The sequence below is a fragment of the Hemitrygon akajei genome, chromosome 4, assembly GCF_048418815.1.
Source record: "Hemitrygon akajei chromosome 4, sHemAka1.3, whole genome shotgun sequence".
In the NCBI taxonomy this organism is placed as follows: Eukaryota; Metazoa; Chordata; class Chondrichthyes; order Myliobatiformes; family Dasyatidae; genus Hemitrygon; species Hemitrygon akajei.
This window is the reverse complement of record NC_133127.1, coordinates 147,812,180-147,831,885: the sequence shown is the minus strand read 5'-3', so window position 1 is coordinate 147,831,885 and position 19,706 is coordinate 147,812,180. Positions and strand designations below refer to the sequence as shown.

Sequence of the window (19,706 nt, the reverse complement as noted above, 5' to 3'; positions counted from 1 at the left end):
GCCTGTAAAGGTAGAGTTTAAAATGAATGCAGCAAAACACAGGGAAATCCTGGAGGAAAACCTGATGCAGTCTGCAGAGAACTGCAACTTGGGGAGAAGATATGTTTTCCAGCAAGACAATGACCCCAAGCATAAAGCCAAAGCTACACAGGAACGGCTTAAAAGCAACAAAGTTAATACCCTGGACTGGCCAAGTCAGAGTCCAGACCTCAATCCAATTGAGAATTTGTGGCTGGACTTGAAAAGGGCCATTCACTCATGATCCTCATGCAATCTGACAGAGTTTGTGCAGTTTTATAAAGAAAAATGAGGAAAATTGCAGTGTCCACATGTACAAAGCAAACAGAGACCTATCACACAGACTCAAGGCTGTAGTTGTTGCCAAAAGTGCATTTACTAAATACTGACTTGGGGGTGAAGACTTATGCAACCAATTATTTTGTGTTTTATATTTGTAATTAATTTAGATCACTTTGAAGTGATCTCTTTTCACCTTGACATGTGAGAGTCTTTTTCTGTTGATCAGCGTCTAAAAAGCCAAATTAAATCCATTGTGATTCAGTGCTGTAGAACAATAAAACATGAAAACTTCCGGGGGGGGGGGGGTGAATATTTTTTATAGGCACTGTAGATAGATACTTTATTGATCCCAAAGGAAATTACTGTACATTGTTACAGTTGCATGACAAGTGCACAGATATACAAATATTAGAAGAGAAGTAAGAAAGAATTTTAAAAAGTTACCTTAAAGATAACATGTACAAGATTAACAAATCAACGATTGCATGATTTCCAAGTTCACAGTGATAAGATGGTAGTGCAAGAATTACTGTAATATTATAGAGTAATGGGTGCACATTCATACTGTCTGGATAAGAAGTGATGGTAGTTTTGCACAGTTTGTACAGGGTGTCTGCAACAGCAGGCTTCAAATGATGAAAACTGATGACCTTGAGTGGTGCAGTCAGATTCCAAACCTTATCCGATCAAACATCTCTGGCAGGACTTTGTTTGCTGTCCACTGCTGCTCCCCAACTAACCCAGCACCCTTGAGCAATTTGGCAAGGAAGAATGGGCAAATCCTGTTCTATGACATTGTACAAAGTCAAGGGACTTATCAAAAAAGACTATTGGCTATTTTGACTGTGAGAGGTGGTTCAACTAAGTACTGAGGAAAGGAGGATGAATACTTTTGAATGCTAACATTGCAGTTTTTTAAATTTTTAGTTTCTCATGCTTTACAATTTTCCCTGTTTTTTATGCTCTACTCTGAAAAAAAGAGCATGTAATTCACAAATAAAAATTCTCAGTTAAGTTAATCAAAATCCCTGGTTGTGATACTCATTTATGTGAACAAAGTGTTGGGGGCTGAATACTTTTACAAGGCACTGTATCTGCTTTTTCCCAATAACTCTTAATTCTCCAACTATGATAATTAATTATAATTATATAAATTATTATAATTAATTATTAATTATTATTAACTATGATGATTAATTATTTTAACTATTAATTATCTGTCTAACAGTATCTTGAATATATTTAATGAAGTAGCCTCTGCTGCTTCCTTGGTCTGATACTTCTCTATCCAAATAGATCGTGCTGATCCTTCATCTCAGTGAAGTTTCTCTGCATGCCTCTTATCTCCTGATTGCCTTAAAATTGATGTCAGACTGACAACTTGGCCTACAGTGGTTTCTTCGTGACTCTCCATTTATTGATTAAAAACCTCTAAGGCCAGAAAACAGATTAAGAAGGCTGATGACTGTTATTTCTCTAAATAGTTGAGCTAAAAACAGCGCACACATGTTTGGCTGCTTGATGGTCAGGAGAAGGCAGTTTTCACTATTGCCTGCACCAAAGTCATTAGGAAAGAAAAAGTTTTGTTTTTAAAGCATAAAATGTGATAAAATTCTAAGTTTAAGCTAAAGTTAGATAAAAAAAAGTTATGCATTAGTTGAATTATCTCCTTCACTTAACATAGTATTAAAGTTAATCTTCGTTGGGTAAATCTTGGTATCACCAAACAGTTTGTGAAGAATAATTGTGATTTCATAGTTTAATGTCATAAGCCAATGTATTCTGAGAAGATTCAAGTTAGTAGGCATGCTTTAATTGCTTGATATTACAGGTCATTAGCTTGCCTTAGCTTCAGTTCATAGCTAATACTAATTGCTTCTATAGCATGCTCCGTTGGGCTAGTATATGAGGAACAGCAGCAAATTATTTACTGTTTTAGAATTAGCTGGTGGGAGAGCAAGGTGTGCCAACTGAATATTCGTTTTGCATCATCTCTCAAAAAAATCTAGGCACTCGCAAGATGGAACATAAAGGAAACAGCTGGCATGAGACTTGTTTCATCTGTCATCATTGTCAACAGCCAATGGGCACAAAAAGCTTCATTCACAAGGATGATAAGAACTATTGTGTGTCGTGTTATGAAAAACAGTTTGCCATGCACTGTGTGCAGTGCAAGAAGGTGAGCAAGGTCATAGAGTCAAAGAGTCGTAGAGTCATACAGCACAGAACAGACCCCTACCACTGACCACCCACTCACCCAAATCCTATTTTACACTCCAAACATCTCTTTAACTCCTCAAAGACTCTATAACTCATGCCCACTCAGAGGTAATTAACAGTTTCAATTAACCCACCAACCTACACTTCTTTGGGATGCATGAGGGAAATGGATCACCCTGAACAAACTACACAGTCATCGGGAGAATGAAAAACTCCGTGCAGAGAGCACCCAATCACAGTATTAAAAACATATTGTACCACTGTCCGACCCTGAAGCCGTTCAATATATAGGGAGGTGGAAACCCTGAGTATCTTCAGCATTCTCAAAATGCTGGCGATATCAAGTAAGTCAGCTGCATCCACGGGGAGGAATAGTTAATGGTTCAGTTTGATGACCTGAATTATTTATTGCTTTCAACCTGAATCTCTAATTGCATTTCTCTCTCTGCTGATGTTGCCTGACCTAACAAGTATCTCCACCATTTATTTCAGATTTACAGCAACCACTTTTTTTTTTTGTGTGTGTGTGTGTGTGTGTGTGTTTTGTTTTGGTTACCGATAGCTAGAAAACCTTGCTTGGAATCTTTCTGCATCTTTTTGAAAAAGCAAAGTGGAGTGTGCATGCTGGAAAACCCAAGGTAGTATCTTGGGTTTTGTAGATTAACCACATATCTGACAAGGTAAAATATGATGAAACAACGAACATGCTCGGTTCTAACCATCTTTATAGGTCTTCTTCTTCAGTACTCACCACCTTCATATCTATTGAATGTATTTGCTACCAATCTGGAGATTAATTGCTCAAATTCCTATTCCTTTCTTTCAAATGTCTGGTAATTAATCAATCCTGATATATTTTATTTCTCTGTCTTCAACCATATTATTTTTCTGACAAAACATCATCAATCTGAATGATTAATTCTGTTGCTCTCTGCACAACTGCTAACTAGCCTGCTTCCAGTTCAGACATCCAGAGTTTGCATTCTGTTGATTTTGTATAGGTGTGTGGAGTCAGAATATTGTCCTTTTATAGAGTACAGCACAGCAACTAGCCCTTCAGCCCACCATGTCCATCCTGACCATTTTTTTAATCAACATGTGGTCCATATCTCTTATGGCTGGTGATTCAAGCGTCTGTCTAGATGTTTCATAGATGTTGTGTGAGTACAACCCCCTCAGCAGTGTGTTCCAGATTTGAACCATTCTGAGTGGAAAAAATCCCCCTCAGATCTCAACTAAAGCTCTCACCTTACATCTCTGCCCTCATTTTACTTAAGGTGCTATGATACTCTTACTATCTTCACTATCTAACGCCCTCATAACTTAGTACAATCAGGTAACCCCTCTGTCTCCCCTACTGTAAGGAAAACAAACCTGCCATACCTGATTTCTTTCATAACTGATATGTTGTAATCCAGGCAACATCACTGCATGTATTCCACAGTATGAATATTCTAAGACTGATCCCTTTCATTAGACATATTTGAACTTTCCAGTGAGGTCCTACACAATAATCATGAACAGGAACTCTCTCTGCTTTCAATTCGGCAGAGGGAAGGAAGCTGAAGGAGTGAGGTGGGGGTAAGGTGATGGAATGCCAGTAAAATGAAGCTAACAGAACTATACTTAGGAGAACATTGATCAAAAAGTCATGAGGCAATAATAGTTGGCTCTAAGTATGATCAAAGAGACCAAGAAACGAGATGCTATAAGAACTCAGTGGATAAGGCAGCATCTATGGATGGAAATGGAGAGTTGACATTTTGGCTCAGTCCAAATGGATGGTCTCAACCTGGAACGTTGGCAGTTTATTTCGGTCCAGAGATACCACCTGATCTGTTGAATTCCTCCTCCAGCATCTTGTTGCTGCTTCAGATTCCAGAATCTGCAGTCTCTTGCATCTCTGTTCTCTTTGATAAAAATAAGTTGGTGTGGAGAATTTATTGAAATGTAGAACTACTGGTATCAAATCAGCAGAACACATAGCCACCTGAGCATCACTTTCTTGTGGTTTGATGTCCCAGTCCTGAACAAAGTGACATCCTTTGACCGCATAGATGACATTGTTACTATTCTGTTAATTTAAGTGTGACTGGGTGAGTTCTCTGTTGGTCAGAGTTGACCATGGATATCGCATCCTAGCTGACCGGGTATGCAGGCCTGGGCAGTACGATGTGAAGAACAAGCTGTTGCCCATGTAGCAAAGAATCTGATGAGCCCAAAGGAACAGCAGAGACAGGTACAGTTTGGTACCACAAGTGTCGCAGGAGCTGGCAGCCAGCATTGAACTTACAGACTCCAGCTCTGGATGTTCCCCCCGGGGTTTACTCCAGAAGCCTTCCTCATGAGTGGGTATAGCTGCAAGGCAGTGGAGGTTTGAGATCAGAGTTTTCCTTCACCTAGGTGAGCTGCCAACCGCGGCTGATGAGCCCCATCTGGCCAAAACATCTGGTTTTAATGTGTCGGTAACCTGCCTTTGCCCCTTCTCCCTTCAGTAGAAACAGTTCTGCTGGGCTTAGTAGCTAAGCCACATATGAAGGCCAGGAGCTGGACTAGGTTGTCAGAGGCTATTTGAGGCACACACCATTGAGAGCATTTAGTAGGTAATGGGAACTTGACCCCATTACCACACCAGGCTAGAACAACCTTAAGGAACCCAAGTATTTCTTTATATTAACATTAAGATGTTATCTACCTTTATTATCTAGTTCTGTGAATAGTAATAAACAAATGTACTATATTTTATGTTTACAACTTTTATAAATGAATTATATTTTTGGAAAACAAAGTTGACCTCACTAAGTCAGTACACACAGTTGACTTTATCATAGACTTATGTGTGACTTGAGCTGAACTGCCTGCAAAGCCAGAGGAAGATCAGACATGGAGGACTGTCAGGGGTTTACTGGCTGTAAGGATTTAAAGCTACTTCTCTGCTTGGTAAACAAGCCATGTAGTTCATCAAATGATTGGCTGATTCCTTTGCTTCTATGGAAACACGACCATGAAGTTGTTAATGTTGTGAGAATATTTACTCATTTTCAAAGTAATTTTCACAAATAAATGTCACTTAAATAGCATCTTACATATTTTATCAGCAAAGCTATGACATCATTAAAGTATGCCAAAGCTCTATTTATATTAATGAAATAACTGTTTATTAAACTGACTATATCTTCCAGTACATAAATAAATTCTTACTCATGAAAGTAGGAAATTGGTTGATTTTACCTCTCTTTACCATAGATTCAACATTATAATTAAAGATCTGTTATTGTATAAGCAATCAAAATGAAATAACTAGTATTCTATATTTTATCTTGGTAACCAGGCGATTACCACAGGAGGGGTCACTTACCGTGATCAGCCTTGGCACAAAGAGTGTTTTCTGTGTACAGAGTGTAAGAAACCATTGAGTGGACAGCAATTTACCTCGCGAGATGAATGTGCCTACTGCCTGGATTGCTTCAGTCATCTCTATGCCAAAAAGTGTGCTGGCTGTACCAATCCAATTGTGGGTAAGTTCTTCAATAAGAGCAGGTTGCAAAACGAGCAAATTATCGCCAGTTGGTCAATGGATCCTTTGTATTGGCAACCCGGCAAGACATGTTCGCTTGACAACAGGTGCTGGGAAATGCTTAGACCAGATTAGAATATTGCAGAATTTGGGTTGAAAACTTTACCTTCTTGTTTGGGTAGTAATTTGACAGAATGTATTGTTCCATCTATTGATGAAGTCATTCGAGTTTCATTGGAAAGGGTTTGTTGGTTATCTGCATTCAAGATTAGCGCCCAGTTGTTAAAAGTGTTAATGTCCCCAGTCTACAATTTGAATTGTATCTGCCACTTCCATAAGCTTCATATTACCTTTCTCTCAGTTTGATGTCACTCTTTATTTCTGAATTATTTCTGCAGTTCCTAATGTTACGAACCCCGTAACTGGGTCACTTACCAGCAAAGATAGAGAGGTCCGTTGAAGTCTGATGGTACTATTTTTAACAGTATTTATTAGTAAAAATACACAAAAATAATATCAGTGCAAACATACAGATAATATACGTCGTCAATACTAAATCTAAAAGTGCGGGTATAATAATAATCAATAAGAAATAAGCTCTATCGTTGTCTAGGGGATAATGTATTGTCCGATGGAAATATAAAAGTCACTCAGTTCATGCAGGCTGCAGCCTTTTGTTGGAGAGAGAGAGAGATTTTTAGAAACTTGCCGGCTTTCCTTTTTATGATTTCGATCCGTCAGAATTTCATTAGTGTGGCCGTTCACTGGTGGCCTCTTCTTTAGCTAAGCCATTCTTCCGTGGTAAGGCTGCCAATTCCCAGGCAAAGGGAAAGGACGCACGCGAGCCCCCCACCGGCTGTCGCTATTAAACACTGTCACGGGATTTCTAGCGTTTCTCCTGGTGCGTCTAAAGGGGTTGTTCACCAGACCCTCTTTTATCCTTACTCACGGGGTCTCAGATGTCAATTAGGTTGGGATGATGCAATCCCTCAACCAGCCCACTCTGGTCATCCCCTGAGGGCTTCAATGAATAGTACAGTACTCAATACGCAATTCCGTCTCCAAGAGACAATAGCCGTTATCAGGGGTTTTGTTTTCGCTGAGGCCAGGACACATTCCAAAACCTTGAGGATTCTCTCTCATTTCCTGGGTCCCAGACCCGAATTAATAGCGATCTTGCGATTCTCAAGAAGGAGGGGGCTACTTTGTACCCTTCGGCCCCTCAGAGTTGTGGCACATTTGTAACACCCCCTTCCTTCAAAGCCTTTTTACCATCGGTAAAAATGAATTAATACAGAGTCTTACAGGATTTTAGAATCTAACACAATACAAAAGAGGTTTTTTTTCACTACAGAGTAATACAGTTATACATTCAATTCAGCATCTAAACAGTTAACTATTACATTGTCACTTCCTTTAATATCGTAACATCTTGTACCTTAATAAATTCTTGTAGCATCAGACTTCAATTTAATAACCACCTATTTTTATTCCTTTTCTTCAGCAAACAAAAACTAAAGAGTTGTGATCTTATCTTATGTGTATATTACAAAAGTTCATGCAAATACTAATCTTTATGTTACTTTCAAACTTAACAGTCAATCTTCCATGGGGGTTGACTTTATTATTCACATGCTTTGTCGAAATCCCTTAAAACCGGATTCTGTTATTTAAAATGGCGTCCCGTCAACCCTCGCCCCTTTTCCAGTTAACTCCCACGTGGTGAGCTTGTGCACCAGTGTGGAATAGGCTTTCACCTGCTCCTTTCATAGGAGTTATTTTATCAACAATGTATTCCAAACTTAGACCACTTTCCGAATTTCCACTTGCTTTAATTTTAAGCAAGTTGCTAGTTTTCTCTTCAGGACCCTTCAGGCTATTAGTTTTCAGTTTAAACTCTTTGTTCAAACAGCATTTCAAATTCTGCCTTTTCACAGCACACTCGTGAATAACAATAGCGTGTGGGGCACCTTTACATTCCAACTCAACCTGTAATTGATTCGCAGGCAACGTGTTACCAAGCCATTGTCTCTGTAGCCTGGTTGCTGCTTTTGACATCAATCCAGACTTTAAATTTTCTTCATTCAATTTGGGAACTACACTTTTCCCTTTTCCTTCAATAATAAGATTCACATCACCACCTTTTATCTCCTCACTAACTTTTAACACACCTTCAAACACCAACAACTGGGAATTCTCACTTCCCACTTCCCACTATTACCAAGGTTAACCCTTTCTTCACTGAACCAAGTCCATCTGACCCACAAGGACTGCATTCCTTTTCAACTGAATCAAATACCTCAGACTTTTTCTGAGCTCCATTACTAGGTTCAGTACCACGTGCATCCACATCTTGAACACACTCTAACGAGACATTTGCCTATTCCAGGCTTTCAATACCCGTACCCTTTTCAAATTCTAAGTTCCCCTGATCCTCCCAGCTACTCTCTGGGCAACTCCCTTCCGGAGTAAACTCAACCCCGCGGGCTGAAACAACCTCATCTGCCAACCCAGCAGACTTCTTCAAGGTAATGGCATCCTTTTCATCTAGGACTGCCCTCATTTCATTATCGGGAACACCTTTAGAATTTTCAACTTCTTCAAACAGTTCTGCCAAACCAGACAGATCATCCATGTCCAACCCTGGACCTTTTAACAGCCTTATCCGTTTCTCATCTTTACTCCGTGCCTCTATAAATTTCCTCCTGGCTAAGGGCAGGACTACCTCCTCTCCCTTACTCTCTTTCACCTTCCTATTCTCCATTTATCCACCCTCTAACTCCTCTTGGTACAGGGTCGGTAAAAACGTCTCGGCCAAATCGATACTGGCCGGATTTAAACTGGTCTCGTTCTCAGCTGCCCTTCTCGACATGCTGTGAGTGATCACGCATGCGGGATAGATCTTGGAACCTAGGGGCGGGACCTCAACACTCACAGGCTGGCTCGTCAGCTTCATTGCTGACCAAACCTTACCACCGGCTAAATCGTTACCAAGGAGGACGTCCACATCAGTTCTCGGGAATTCTGATCGCACCCCTATTTCAACTGGTCCAGATACCAGCTCACAATTTATAATGATCCTATGCAAGGGCACTGCTTCTGTCCCTTTTCCTATGCCTCTCAAAGCTACCTCTCCAGTCTTGCGACCAAAATCCAGTACCTTACTGCTAATCAATGACAGTTCAGCTCCTGTGTCTCTCCAGATCCGCACTGGAACTGGTGTGTGTCTCTCTCTCACAGATACGGTTCCCTCTGAAATACATTTCTCAGACCCTTCTCGTACTCTGTCTACCTTGAGCTCTCTCGTCGATTTACTGATCACCACAGCACATCCTATAGGGACTGCTGCTTTCCATTTTCCTGTCTCCTTCCTCGGAGCAAGGCACTTAGATGCAATATGACCCACCTTTCCACAATTAAAACAGGTCAAGCCAGGACCTCTCCTGCCGTCTTGCCTCTCCTCCTCAATTTTACCACTAGCTCCCGGCGGGATCTCTGCCTCAGCCGGCGGGCTTTCTCTACCATTCCCATGGTCTCTCTGGTAACTTTTATTCGAGGAAAACTTTGTCTTGTGGGTTAGGGCATATTCATCTGCGAACCTAGCAAATTCGGAGATGGACTTATTCGGCTTCTCATTCAAATACATCTGGATATCATCCGAAACACAACCTTTAAATTCCTCAATCAGAATTAACTCCCTGAGACGCCAAAAATCTTCTTCCACTATTTCTGCTGCACACCAGCGATCCAAGAGCACACCCTTCTCATAGGCAAACTCTGCATACGTCTGATTCCACCCTTTCTTTAAATTTCTGAACTTTTATCTATAGGCTTCAGGTACCAATTCGTAGGTCCGAAGAATGGCTTCCTTTACTTTCTCATAATTCTCAGACTCCTCCCCCTCCATGGACAACGCCACATATGCCCATTGTGCCTTCCCTTTTAACACACTTTGTAACAACGCCACCCACTGCTCTTTGGGCCACTTCTGATTCACTGCCACCTTTTCAAAATGCAAGAAATAACTATCAACATCCGTCTCCTCGAACGGAGGTACTAACCTAAACTCCCGACTAACATTAAACCATTCCTCTCGGTCTGACCCTTGAGCTCTTCACTCTTGCCTTAACTTCTCCATATCCAAGTCATGTTGCCTCTGTTTCTGTTTTTCAGCTGCTTCCAGCTGTTTTAACTGAATTTCATGCTCCCTTTGTTTCTCAGCTCTTTCCTGCTCTTTTTCCTTTTCAGCTCTTTCTTTCTCTTTCTCGGCCCTTTTCTTTTTCAGCTGCTTCCAGCTGCTTTAACTTAATTTCATGTTCCAACCTTAATTTCTCCAACTCTAACTGAGCCGTCCCACTAGCTGGTACCTTTTCAGGGATATTTTCCAATACCTCAGCTGAAAACACATTCTTCACAATATAATACTGAGTTATGGCCCTCCGCACCTCCCGCTTTTTCATTGACAACCTCACCTCTGCGAGGTTTAGTCCTTTCACAATATTTATCAAGTCCGACTTTGTGGCCGCCTCTAGCGCCTCCAGAGTCGGGTTTTCTATAAATTCATCCACGTCCATCTTTGCTGGTTTCCCGTCTGGCTACCTGTGTACCAGATCCAAGTTTGGACTTACAAGCCCGATTCACTGGCCCTCCAATTTGATATCAAATCTTGAGACGAGATCCCCAAGTTGTTACGAACCCCGTAACTGGGTCACTTACCAGAAAAGATAGAGAGGTCCGTTGAAGTTTGATGGTACTATTTTTAACAGCATTTATTAATAAAAATACACAAAAATAATATCAATGCAAACATACAGATAATATACATCATCAATACTAAATCTAAAAGTGCGGGTATAATAATAATCAATAAGAAATAAGCTCTATTGTTGTCTAGGGGATAACGTATTGTCCGATGGAAATATAAAAGTCACTCAGTTCATGCAGGCTGCAGCCTTTTGTTGGAGAGAGAGAGAGATTTTTAGAAACTTGCCGGCTTTCCTTTTTATGATTTCGATCCGTCAGAATTTCGTTGGTGTGGCCATTCACTGGTGGCCTCTTCTTTAGCTAAGCCGTTCTTCTGTGGTGAGGCCGCCAATCCCAGGCAAAAGGGAAAAGGACTCACGTGAGCCCCCCACTGGCTGTCGCTATTAAACGCTGTCATGGGATTTCCAGCGTTTCTCCTGGTGCGTCTAAAGGGGTTGTTCCCCAGACCCTCTTTTATCCTTACTCACGGGGTCTCAGATGTCAATCAGGTTGGGATGATGCCACCCCTCAACCAGCCCACTCTGGTCATCCCCTGAGGGCTTCAATGAATAGTACAGTACTCAATACACAATTCCGTCTCCAAGAGACAATGGCCATTATCCGTGGCTTTGTCTTGCTGAGGCCAGGACACATTCCAAAACCTTGAGGATTCTCTCTCATTTCCTGGGTCCCAGACCCAAATTAATAGCGATCTTGCGATTCTCAAGAAGGAGGGGGCTACTTTGTACCCTTCGGCCCCTCAGAGTTGTGGCACATTCGTAACACTAAGACAAAATAATTGAGCTCAAGTTTTGCAATAAATCTGTTATAAAGTCATTGATCTTTATTGAAAAGTCACACTAATTGCAGACATTGCATCTCATTATCTGACCTATAAATAAAAAAGTGAAACAAAATAACGGAAGTAAAGAGATCAAATTGGACAAGAGGCAAATTATAGTCTCCATATGGTGATCAACTTGTCACGGACAGTGACAAATGAAAATTATATCAGGGGAATGCACAGGTAGGGTTTAGAATAGAGTGGGATGTCCACAACCTAATTCATTGACCTGAGAGATGATGGAGCCATTGAGCCCAGCGTTGAGAAATATGTGAACAGGAATTTCAGTAATGATGGAGATGTGTCAGGAAATACAGCGGAAGGAAAATAGATGATATTTGTAACAAACTGAGTTTTGGTTTGAAGTTCAGAGTAGACCAGCATTTGGAGGTTGCAATGTTTAGTTTAACCTGAACAAGTAAGAAAGGACCATTTCGGAAACAGGACTAAAGGTATTAGGTTTCTGATAAATAACTAGGCAGAATAGCCCTAATTCTCATGTGTTTAAGCTATTTATTGGAGTTTCCCAGCAATAATTCTCCCCATTGCTTGCTAAGACACTCTATATGTATGTCAAAAGCAACACACATACTAAATGCCGGAAAAACTCAGCATCTATGGAATAGTTGATGTTTCAAACTGAGACCGTTCTTCTGAACTGAGTCAATCCTGAAGAAGGGTTTTGGCCTAAAACTTTGACTATCTATTCATTTCCATAGATGCTGCCTGACCAGCTGAGTTCCTCCAGCATTGTGTGTGTGTTGCTTTGGATTTTCAGCATCTGCAAACTTTCTGATGTTTATGATGTGTTCATTAACACCTGTTTACCTTCTCTTTACAATTTTCTTTTAGGTCTTGGGGGAAGCAAGTACATCTCATTTGAGGAACGTCAGTGGCATAATGATTGTTTCAACTGTAAGAAATGCTCCATATCCCTGGTGGGCCGTGGCTTCCTCACAGAACGAGATGACATCCTTTGCCCTGAATGTGGGAAAGATCTGTAAGAGGAAATAGGTCAGGAAACAATCTCATAGCAACCTTGACTGCAGCTGCATTAAAACAAAATAACCAGGCTCTCACTTGCTATGGTGCTAATTGCCCACAATGGTATGAAATGCGATTGAGCTTGATAATTGAGACAAATTGTTAAAATCAGTTTATGAAATGTTTGTGAATTCAAAGAAAGTTTGTATGAGTACACCAGGACAAGTGAAAAATTATTATTTTAATTCTATTGGAAGGCACTGATGAAATAAACAATATGAAATATCTCCGTACTTTAATGACCAAAATGTAATGGTGCATGTTGCCTCAGCAAAGGACAAAAATTCTGGTGAAAGAACACTGAAAGATTTTTCTTTTTATCATAGAAGTGGCACAGGTTTAAACATGCAACAGGTTGTGAACTGAACAGAGCTGGAAAGTAGTCATTGCAGGATCTTAAAACTAGATAATTTGCCCTGCTGTCTGCATCAATTATGGCAAAACATGTTTGAAAGTAAAACTTATATTTTACTGCATGATTACATAGTAAATAATGATCGTAGGTTCATCTGTATTTCATTATCTTTTTCAGGCATTAAATATTTGTAGTATTAAGTGCATTAATAAATTGAAAAAAATGTTCCTGTATTCCATTTGTGAATAGCTGTAAAATTTGAACCACACACCCAGATTTTCCATGCAACGGATCCAGCTGTTCTCCAACTAGTGAATAACATCACTCTTGTACACAATAGATAGAAGGTTAGTACTTCACACAGCAAGCAGAGACGAGAGAGCTAAAGGAATCAGCTCTAAAACTGATCAATATAGTAATATACAGAATATAGACAGATGTACTACTGACTATGCTGCTGTGCTAGGAACTAGGCATGATCTCCTGCCCTCTCCATTCTCTGCTGGGAATTCAACATAAACCCCTGCCCTCTCCATTCTCTGCTGGGAATTTGACATGAACCCCTGCCCTCTCCATTCTCTGCTGGGAATTCAACATGATTTCCTGCCCTCTCCATTCTCTGCTGGGAATTCGACGTGAACACCTGCCCTCTCCATTTTCTGCTGGGAATTCAACATAAACCCCTGCCCTCTCCATTCTCTGCTGGGAATTTGACGTGAACTCCTGCCCTCTCCATTCTCTGCTGGGAATTTGACATGAACCCCTGCCCTCTCCATTCTCTGCTGGGAATTCGACATGATTTCCTGCCCTCTCCATTCTCTGCTGGGAATTCGACGTGAACCCCTGCCCTCTCCATTCTCTGCTGGGAATTCAACATAAACCCCTGCCCTCTCCATTCTCTGCTGGGAATTCGACATGATCTCCTGCCCTCTCCATTCTCTGCTGGGAATTCGACATGATTTCCTGCCCTCTCCATTCTCTGCTGGGAATTCGACGTGAACCCCTGCCCTCTCCATTCTCTGCTGGGAATTTGACTTGATCTCCTGCCCTCTGCTGGGAATTCAACATAAACCCCTGCCCTCTCCATTTTCTGCTGGGAATTTGACATAAACCCCTGCCCTCTCCATTCTCTGCTGGGAATTCAACATAAACCCCTGCCCTCTCCATTCTCTGCTGGGAATTCAACATGATCTCCTGCCCTCTCCATTCTCTGTTGGGAATTCGACGTGAACTCCTGCCCTTTCCATTCTCTGCTGGGAATTCGACGTGAACCCCTGCCCTCTCCATTCTCTGCTGGGAATTCAACATAAACCACTGCCCTCTCCATTCTCTGCTGGGAATTCGACATGATCTCCTGCCCTCTCCATTCTCTGCTGGGAATTCGACGTGAACCCCTGCCCTTCCTGATGGTTTTCTGGTAATTGGGTACAAGAGTATGCCTTTGCTTGGAAATTTCTTTAGTTTCATCAATGGCATACTTGAAAATAATGTCTTTCATTATTTTCAAGAAACCTCCTATGGACTGTTGAATTTGCTCCTTGTAGAATGATATCCTCTTGTGGAGTAGTGCTGTATAACAGACAGTGCATATTCTTAGAAAGATCCAGTTAGAACTTATTAGTCTCAGTGTTATAGCTATTTTAGATGATTTATTACCTTTATCCATATTTACCTTTCTTCTGATCAGACTTCCAATCAGATTCCTGGAGAAGCTTTTCTTTTCTGGTTAAGATTATGATGAAAGCCTTTGATGACAAGTGACCGATAGTGCGGACAGAGGGAAACAGAATTCCCCAACAGCACATGTGCATATTAAACAAAAAGCTGTCAAGGCCTAGAAAATGGTGGATGGGTAAAACAAATGGAATATCTTCCAATATAGTAAGTAGTGAGTGGACAGGTGCAAACAATATTGGAGGTGTTTTTCCCAGCATATTGGCAAAGGATGAAAAATACTGACATTGGGCCTTCCCATTTGAATATATAGGTACTAAATGTTTGTTTACAAGATTGGCTTGCCTTGAATATAGCAGGTTCCACACTGGCTGTATTTAGGAAAATATGTGATCTAGATGTTCTTAATGGAACCCCTTTATGCAGCCGCCAGAAAAGGTAGCTAAGCCATCGGGCTGCGTAACTCTGGAATGGAGTTTCTATAAGATCGTAAGACATCAGAGCAGAATTAGGCCATTTGGCCCTTCAAGTCTGCTCTGCCATTTCATCATGGTTGATCCTTTTTTCACCTCCTCAGCCCCACTCCTTGACCTTCTCCCTGTAACCCTTCATGCCATTTGCAATCAAGAACCAAGCAACTCTGCCTTACACCCAATGACCTGGGCTCTACTGCTGCCTGTGGTAACAAATTTCACAAATTTACCACCCTCTGGCTAAAGAAATTTTTCTGCATCTCGGTTTTAAATGGACACCCCTCTATTCTGAAGCTGTGCCTTCTTGAGCTAGACCTCCCCCACCATGGGAAACATCCTTTCCTCATTAACTCTGTCTAGTCCTTTCAACATTCAAAAGGTTTTGATGAGATCCCCCCCCCCATCCTTCTAAATTCCAGTGAGTACAGACCCAGAGCCATCAGATGTTCCTCGTATAACACTTTCTTTCCCAGAATCATCCTTGTGAACCTCCTCTGAACCCTCTCCAATGCCAGTACATCTTTTCTTGAGGAGCTCAAAACTGTTCCCAATACTCAAAGTGAGGCCTCACCAGTGCCTTATAAAGCCTCAGCATCACATCTCTGCTCTTGGATTCTAGACTTCTTGAAATGAATGCTAAAATTGTATTTGCCTTCCTCACCACTAACTCAACCTGCAAGCTAACCTTTAGGGCGTTCTGCACAAGGGCTCCCAAGTCCCTTTGCATCTTAGATTTTTGGATTTTCTCCCCATTTATAAAATAGTCTGCACATTTATTTCTACTACTAAAGCGCATGACCATGCATTCTCCAACATTGTATTTCACTTGCCACTAGCTTGCGCATTCTTCTAATCTGTCTAAGTCCTTCTGCAGCCTCCCTGTTTCCTCAACACTACCTGCTCCTCCACCGACACTGGTGTCCCACAATGTTGCATCCCCAGCCCTCAACTCTGTTTCCTATAACGCACGACTGTGTGGCTTTAATTTTATCTACAAGTTTTCATAAAGTACCAGCATGGAATGGTACCAACAATGAGTCGGAGTACATGAAGGAGATAAAGAGCCTGGTGACATGACAACAATTTTCCCCTCAATGTCAGCAAAACACAAGAGGTGGTAATTAATTTCATAAAGTTGGGGTGGGGGTGGTTTGCGGTGCACATGCTCCTGTTTACATTAACGGTGCTGAGGTCGAGAGTTTCAAGAGTGAATATCGCCTGGTCCAACTGTGTTGCTGTCATGGTCCAGAAAGTTCACGGCATCTCTGTTTCCTCAGAAGGCTAAAGAAACTTGGCATGTCCTCATTGATTTTTATCGATGCCCTATAGAAGGCATCCTATCTAGATGCATCATGGCTTGTACGGCAACTTTTCTGCCTATGACTCCGAGAGACAGCAGAGAATTATGGACACTGCTCAGCATATCACAGAAACCAGCCTCCTCTCCATGGAAACACAAGAGATTCTGCCGATGCTGGAAATTCAAAGCAACACATACGAAATACTAGAGGAACTCAGCAGGTCAGACAGCATCTATGAAAATGAGTGAACCGTTGACATTTTGGGCGAAGACCCTTCATCAGGACTGGGAAGGAAGGGGAAGAAGCCAGAATTAGAAGGTGGGGAAGAGAAAGGAGTACAAGCAAGAAAGTGATAGGTGAAGCCAGATGGGTTGGGGAGGTGGGATGAAGTAAGGAGCAGGGAGTTAATAGGTAGAACAGATAAAATGCTGGAAAAGAAGGAAACTGATAGGAAAGGAGAGTGGACAGCAGGAGAAAGGGAAGGGGGAGGGGCAGCGGTGGAGGTGAGGAGAAGAGGAGCGGTAAGAGTGCAGCCAGAGTGCAGCATGGAAGAAGAGGGAAGTTGCAGCGGGGAAATTACTGGAAGGTGGAGAATTTGATGTTAGAAGTGTTAAAGTTGACGGCAATTTCAAAGATGCCATCCACTCCGGAGGTTCTCTGTTCTCCCCTCTTCCAACAGGTAGGATATAGAAAAGCCTGAAAGTAAGTCCCACAAGTCTCAAGGCCATCTTCTATCCTGTTCGTATGGTTCCCTGGTACATTAAGATGGATTCTACAATACCTTGTTATGACATTGTCTACCTGCGCTGCACTTCCTCTGTAGCTGTTATACTTTATTCTACACTCATTTATTGTTTTACCTTTGTTATCTCAATGCGTTCTTGTAATGGTTGATCTGTATGAACAGTAAGCACGTTTTTCATTGCAGTCGGTACCTGTGACAATAATAAACCAATCTGTCAATTTATACAAAGTGCACCTTCTGGGATTTTTATGGAGGTTTGGTAGTCTGCACCATCCACACTAATCTGACCATTCACCACACTGGGGAGCTGGTACAGAAGAGCTTAAAGGGGAAATCACACCAGACCAAGTCTCCCATGATGTTAATCTAACTGTACAAATAAAGAACACAGCATAACATAAATTGAAAGTTATTTTTTAAACTGAAGAGACTCTGCAGATGCTGGATATCCAGAGCAACACACACAAAATGCTGGAGGAACTCGTTAGGTCAGCCAGCATCTATGGAGGAGAATAAGCAGTCACTGTTTCAGGCAGAGACCTTTCATCTCTTTGCTATTTTTTTTCTTATTGACTTAAAATTTTTTAGAAGCTTTAATTTACATGTTTCAAATATGCAATCTTTATCTAGCATATTGAAAAAAAATTATCTGGTAAATGCCAGATTTTTTGAAAATTAACACCGCAGAATTTGCCTTTCAATAGAACTGGATTTTTGTTTGCTTCTTTTGTACGATACACTATTGTTTTTATATTGCAATTATTTTAGAAAATGATCATGCAGATTTAGAGTACATCACTGTATGAGTGATTGAGGAGTAGAGTCAATTCTGCTACTAAATGATTATCACTTGGCACACACCATTGACATGTCTGCTGGAAGCATGGGAATTCAAAAGTGTCATCCAGGCACATCACTGTGAGGGAATTTTGTTCTTTATGTAATCCAAACTCTTCTTTGTTCTGCATGTTATGTGAGCACCAAACAGAGAAATATTTAGTCCACAGCATTAGCATTTAGAATCAGATTTATTATCACTGATAACCGACACACGTACTTCAAATTGCCTGAAAGTATGAAGCAAGTTAGTTCAGACCTGGAAAGCATCAAGTTGGGTAAGTCACCGAGATCGGATGAGATGTACCCCAGACTAATGTGGGAGGTGAGGGAGGAGATTGCTGAGCCTCTGGCAAAGATCTTTACATTATCAATGTGGACGGGAGAGGTTCCGGAGGATTGGAGGGTTGCAGATGTTGTTCTCTTATTCAAGAAAGGAAGTAGGGATAGCCCAGGAAATTATAGGCCAGTGAGTCTTACTTCAGTGGTTGGTAAGTTGATGGAGAAGATCCTGATAGGCAGGATTTATGAACACTTGGAGAGGCATAATAAGATTAGGAGTGAGATATGCCAACTAGTGGAGTGGTGCCACAGCAACAACCTGGCACTCAATGTCAGTAAGATGAAAGAGCTGATTGTGGACTTCAGGAAGGGTAAGACAAAGGAACACATACCAATCTTCATAGAGGGATCAGAAGTAGAGAGAGTGAGCAGCTTCAAGTTCTGGGTGTCAGGATCTCCGAGGATCTAACCTGGTCCCAGCATATTGATGTAGTCATAAAGAAGGCAAGACAGTGGTTATACTTTATTAGGAGATGGAAGCGATTTGGCATGTCAACAAATACAGTCAAAAATTTCTATAGTTGTACCGTGGAGAGCATTCTGACAGATTGCATCACTGTCTGGTATGGAGGGGCTACTGCACAGGACCAAAAGAAGCTGCAGAAGATTGTAAATCTAGTCAGCTCCATCTTGGGTACTAGCCTACAAAGTACCCAGGACATCTTTAGGGAGTGGTGTCTCAGAAAGGCAGCATCCATTATCAAGGACCTCCAGCACCCAGGACATGCCCTTTTCTCACTGTTACTATCAGGTAGGAGATACAGAAGCCGGAAGGCACACACTCAGTGATACAGGAACAGCTTTTGGGTCTCTGCCATCCGATTCCTAAATGGACTTTGAAGTTTTGGACACTACCTCACTTTTTTTAATAAGCAGTATTTCTGTTTCTGCACTTCTTAAAAGTAATCTATTCAATATATGTAATTGATTAGCTTGTTTATTTACCACCTTTTTTTCTCTCTCTCTCTCTCTGCTAGATTATGTATGGTTTTGAACTGCTAAATTAACAAATTTAACGTCACATGCCGGTGATAATAAACCTGATTCTGATTCTGATTAGTATTAGTCAACATGGCTTTGTCAAAGGCAGGTCGTGCCTTACGAGCCTGATTGAATTTTTTGAGGATGTGACTAAAAACATTGATGAAGGTAGAGTCGTAGATGTAGTGTATATGGATTTTAGCAAGGCTTATTGAGAAAGTGAGGAGGCATGGGACCCAAGGGGATATTACTTTGTGGATCCAGAACTGGCTTGCCGACAGAAGGCAAAGAGTGGTTGTAGATGGGTCATATTCTGCACAGAGGTCGGTG

At 41.3% G+C, this 19,706-nt stretch overlaps 1 protein-coding gene across 4 annotated transcripts in view; it reads left to right on the top strand.

Moving 5' to 3' along the window:
• The window catches only part of LOC140726759 (four and a half LIM domains protein 2-like), a 55,212-nt gene extending 41,956 nt beyond the window's left edge, over window positions 1-13,256 (top strand). For all 4 annotated transcript variants that reach the window (XM_073043541.1, XM_073043542.1, XM_073043544.1 and 1 more), the window contains exons 4-6: window positions 2,310-2,479; window positions 5,852-6,038; window positions 12,477-13,256. In XM_073043541.1, coding sequence (XP_072899642.1) covers window positions 2,310-2,479; window positions 5,852-6,038; window positions 12,477-12,628 — 509 coding nt within the window. In that variant the 3' untranslated portion in view covers window positions 12,629-13,256. The remainder of the gene's footprint in view (window positions 1-2,309; window positions 2,480-5,851; window positions 6,039-12,476) is intronic.
• The last annotated feature ends 6,450 nt before the right edge of the window (window positions 13,257-19,706 follow it).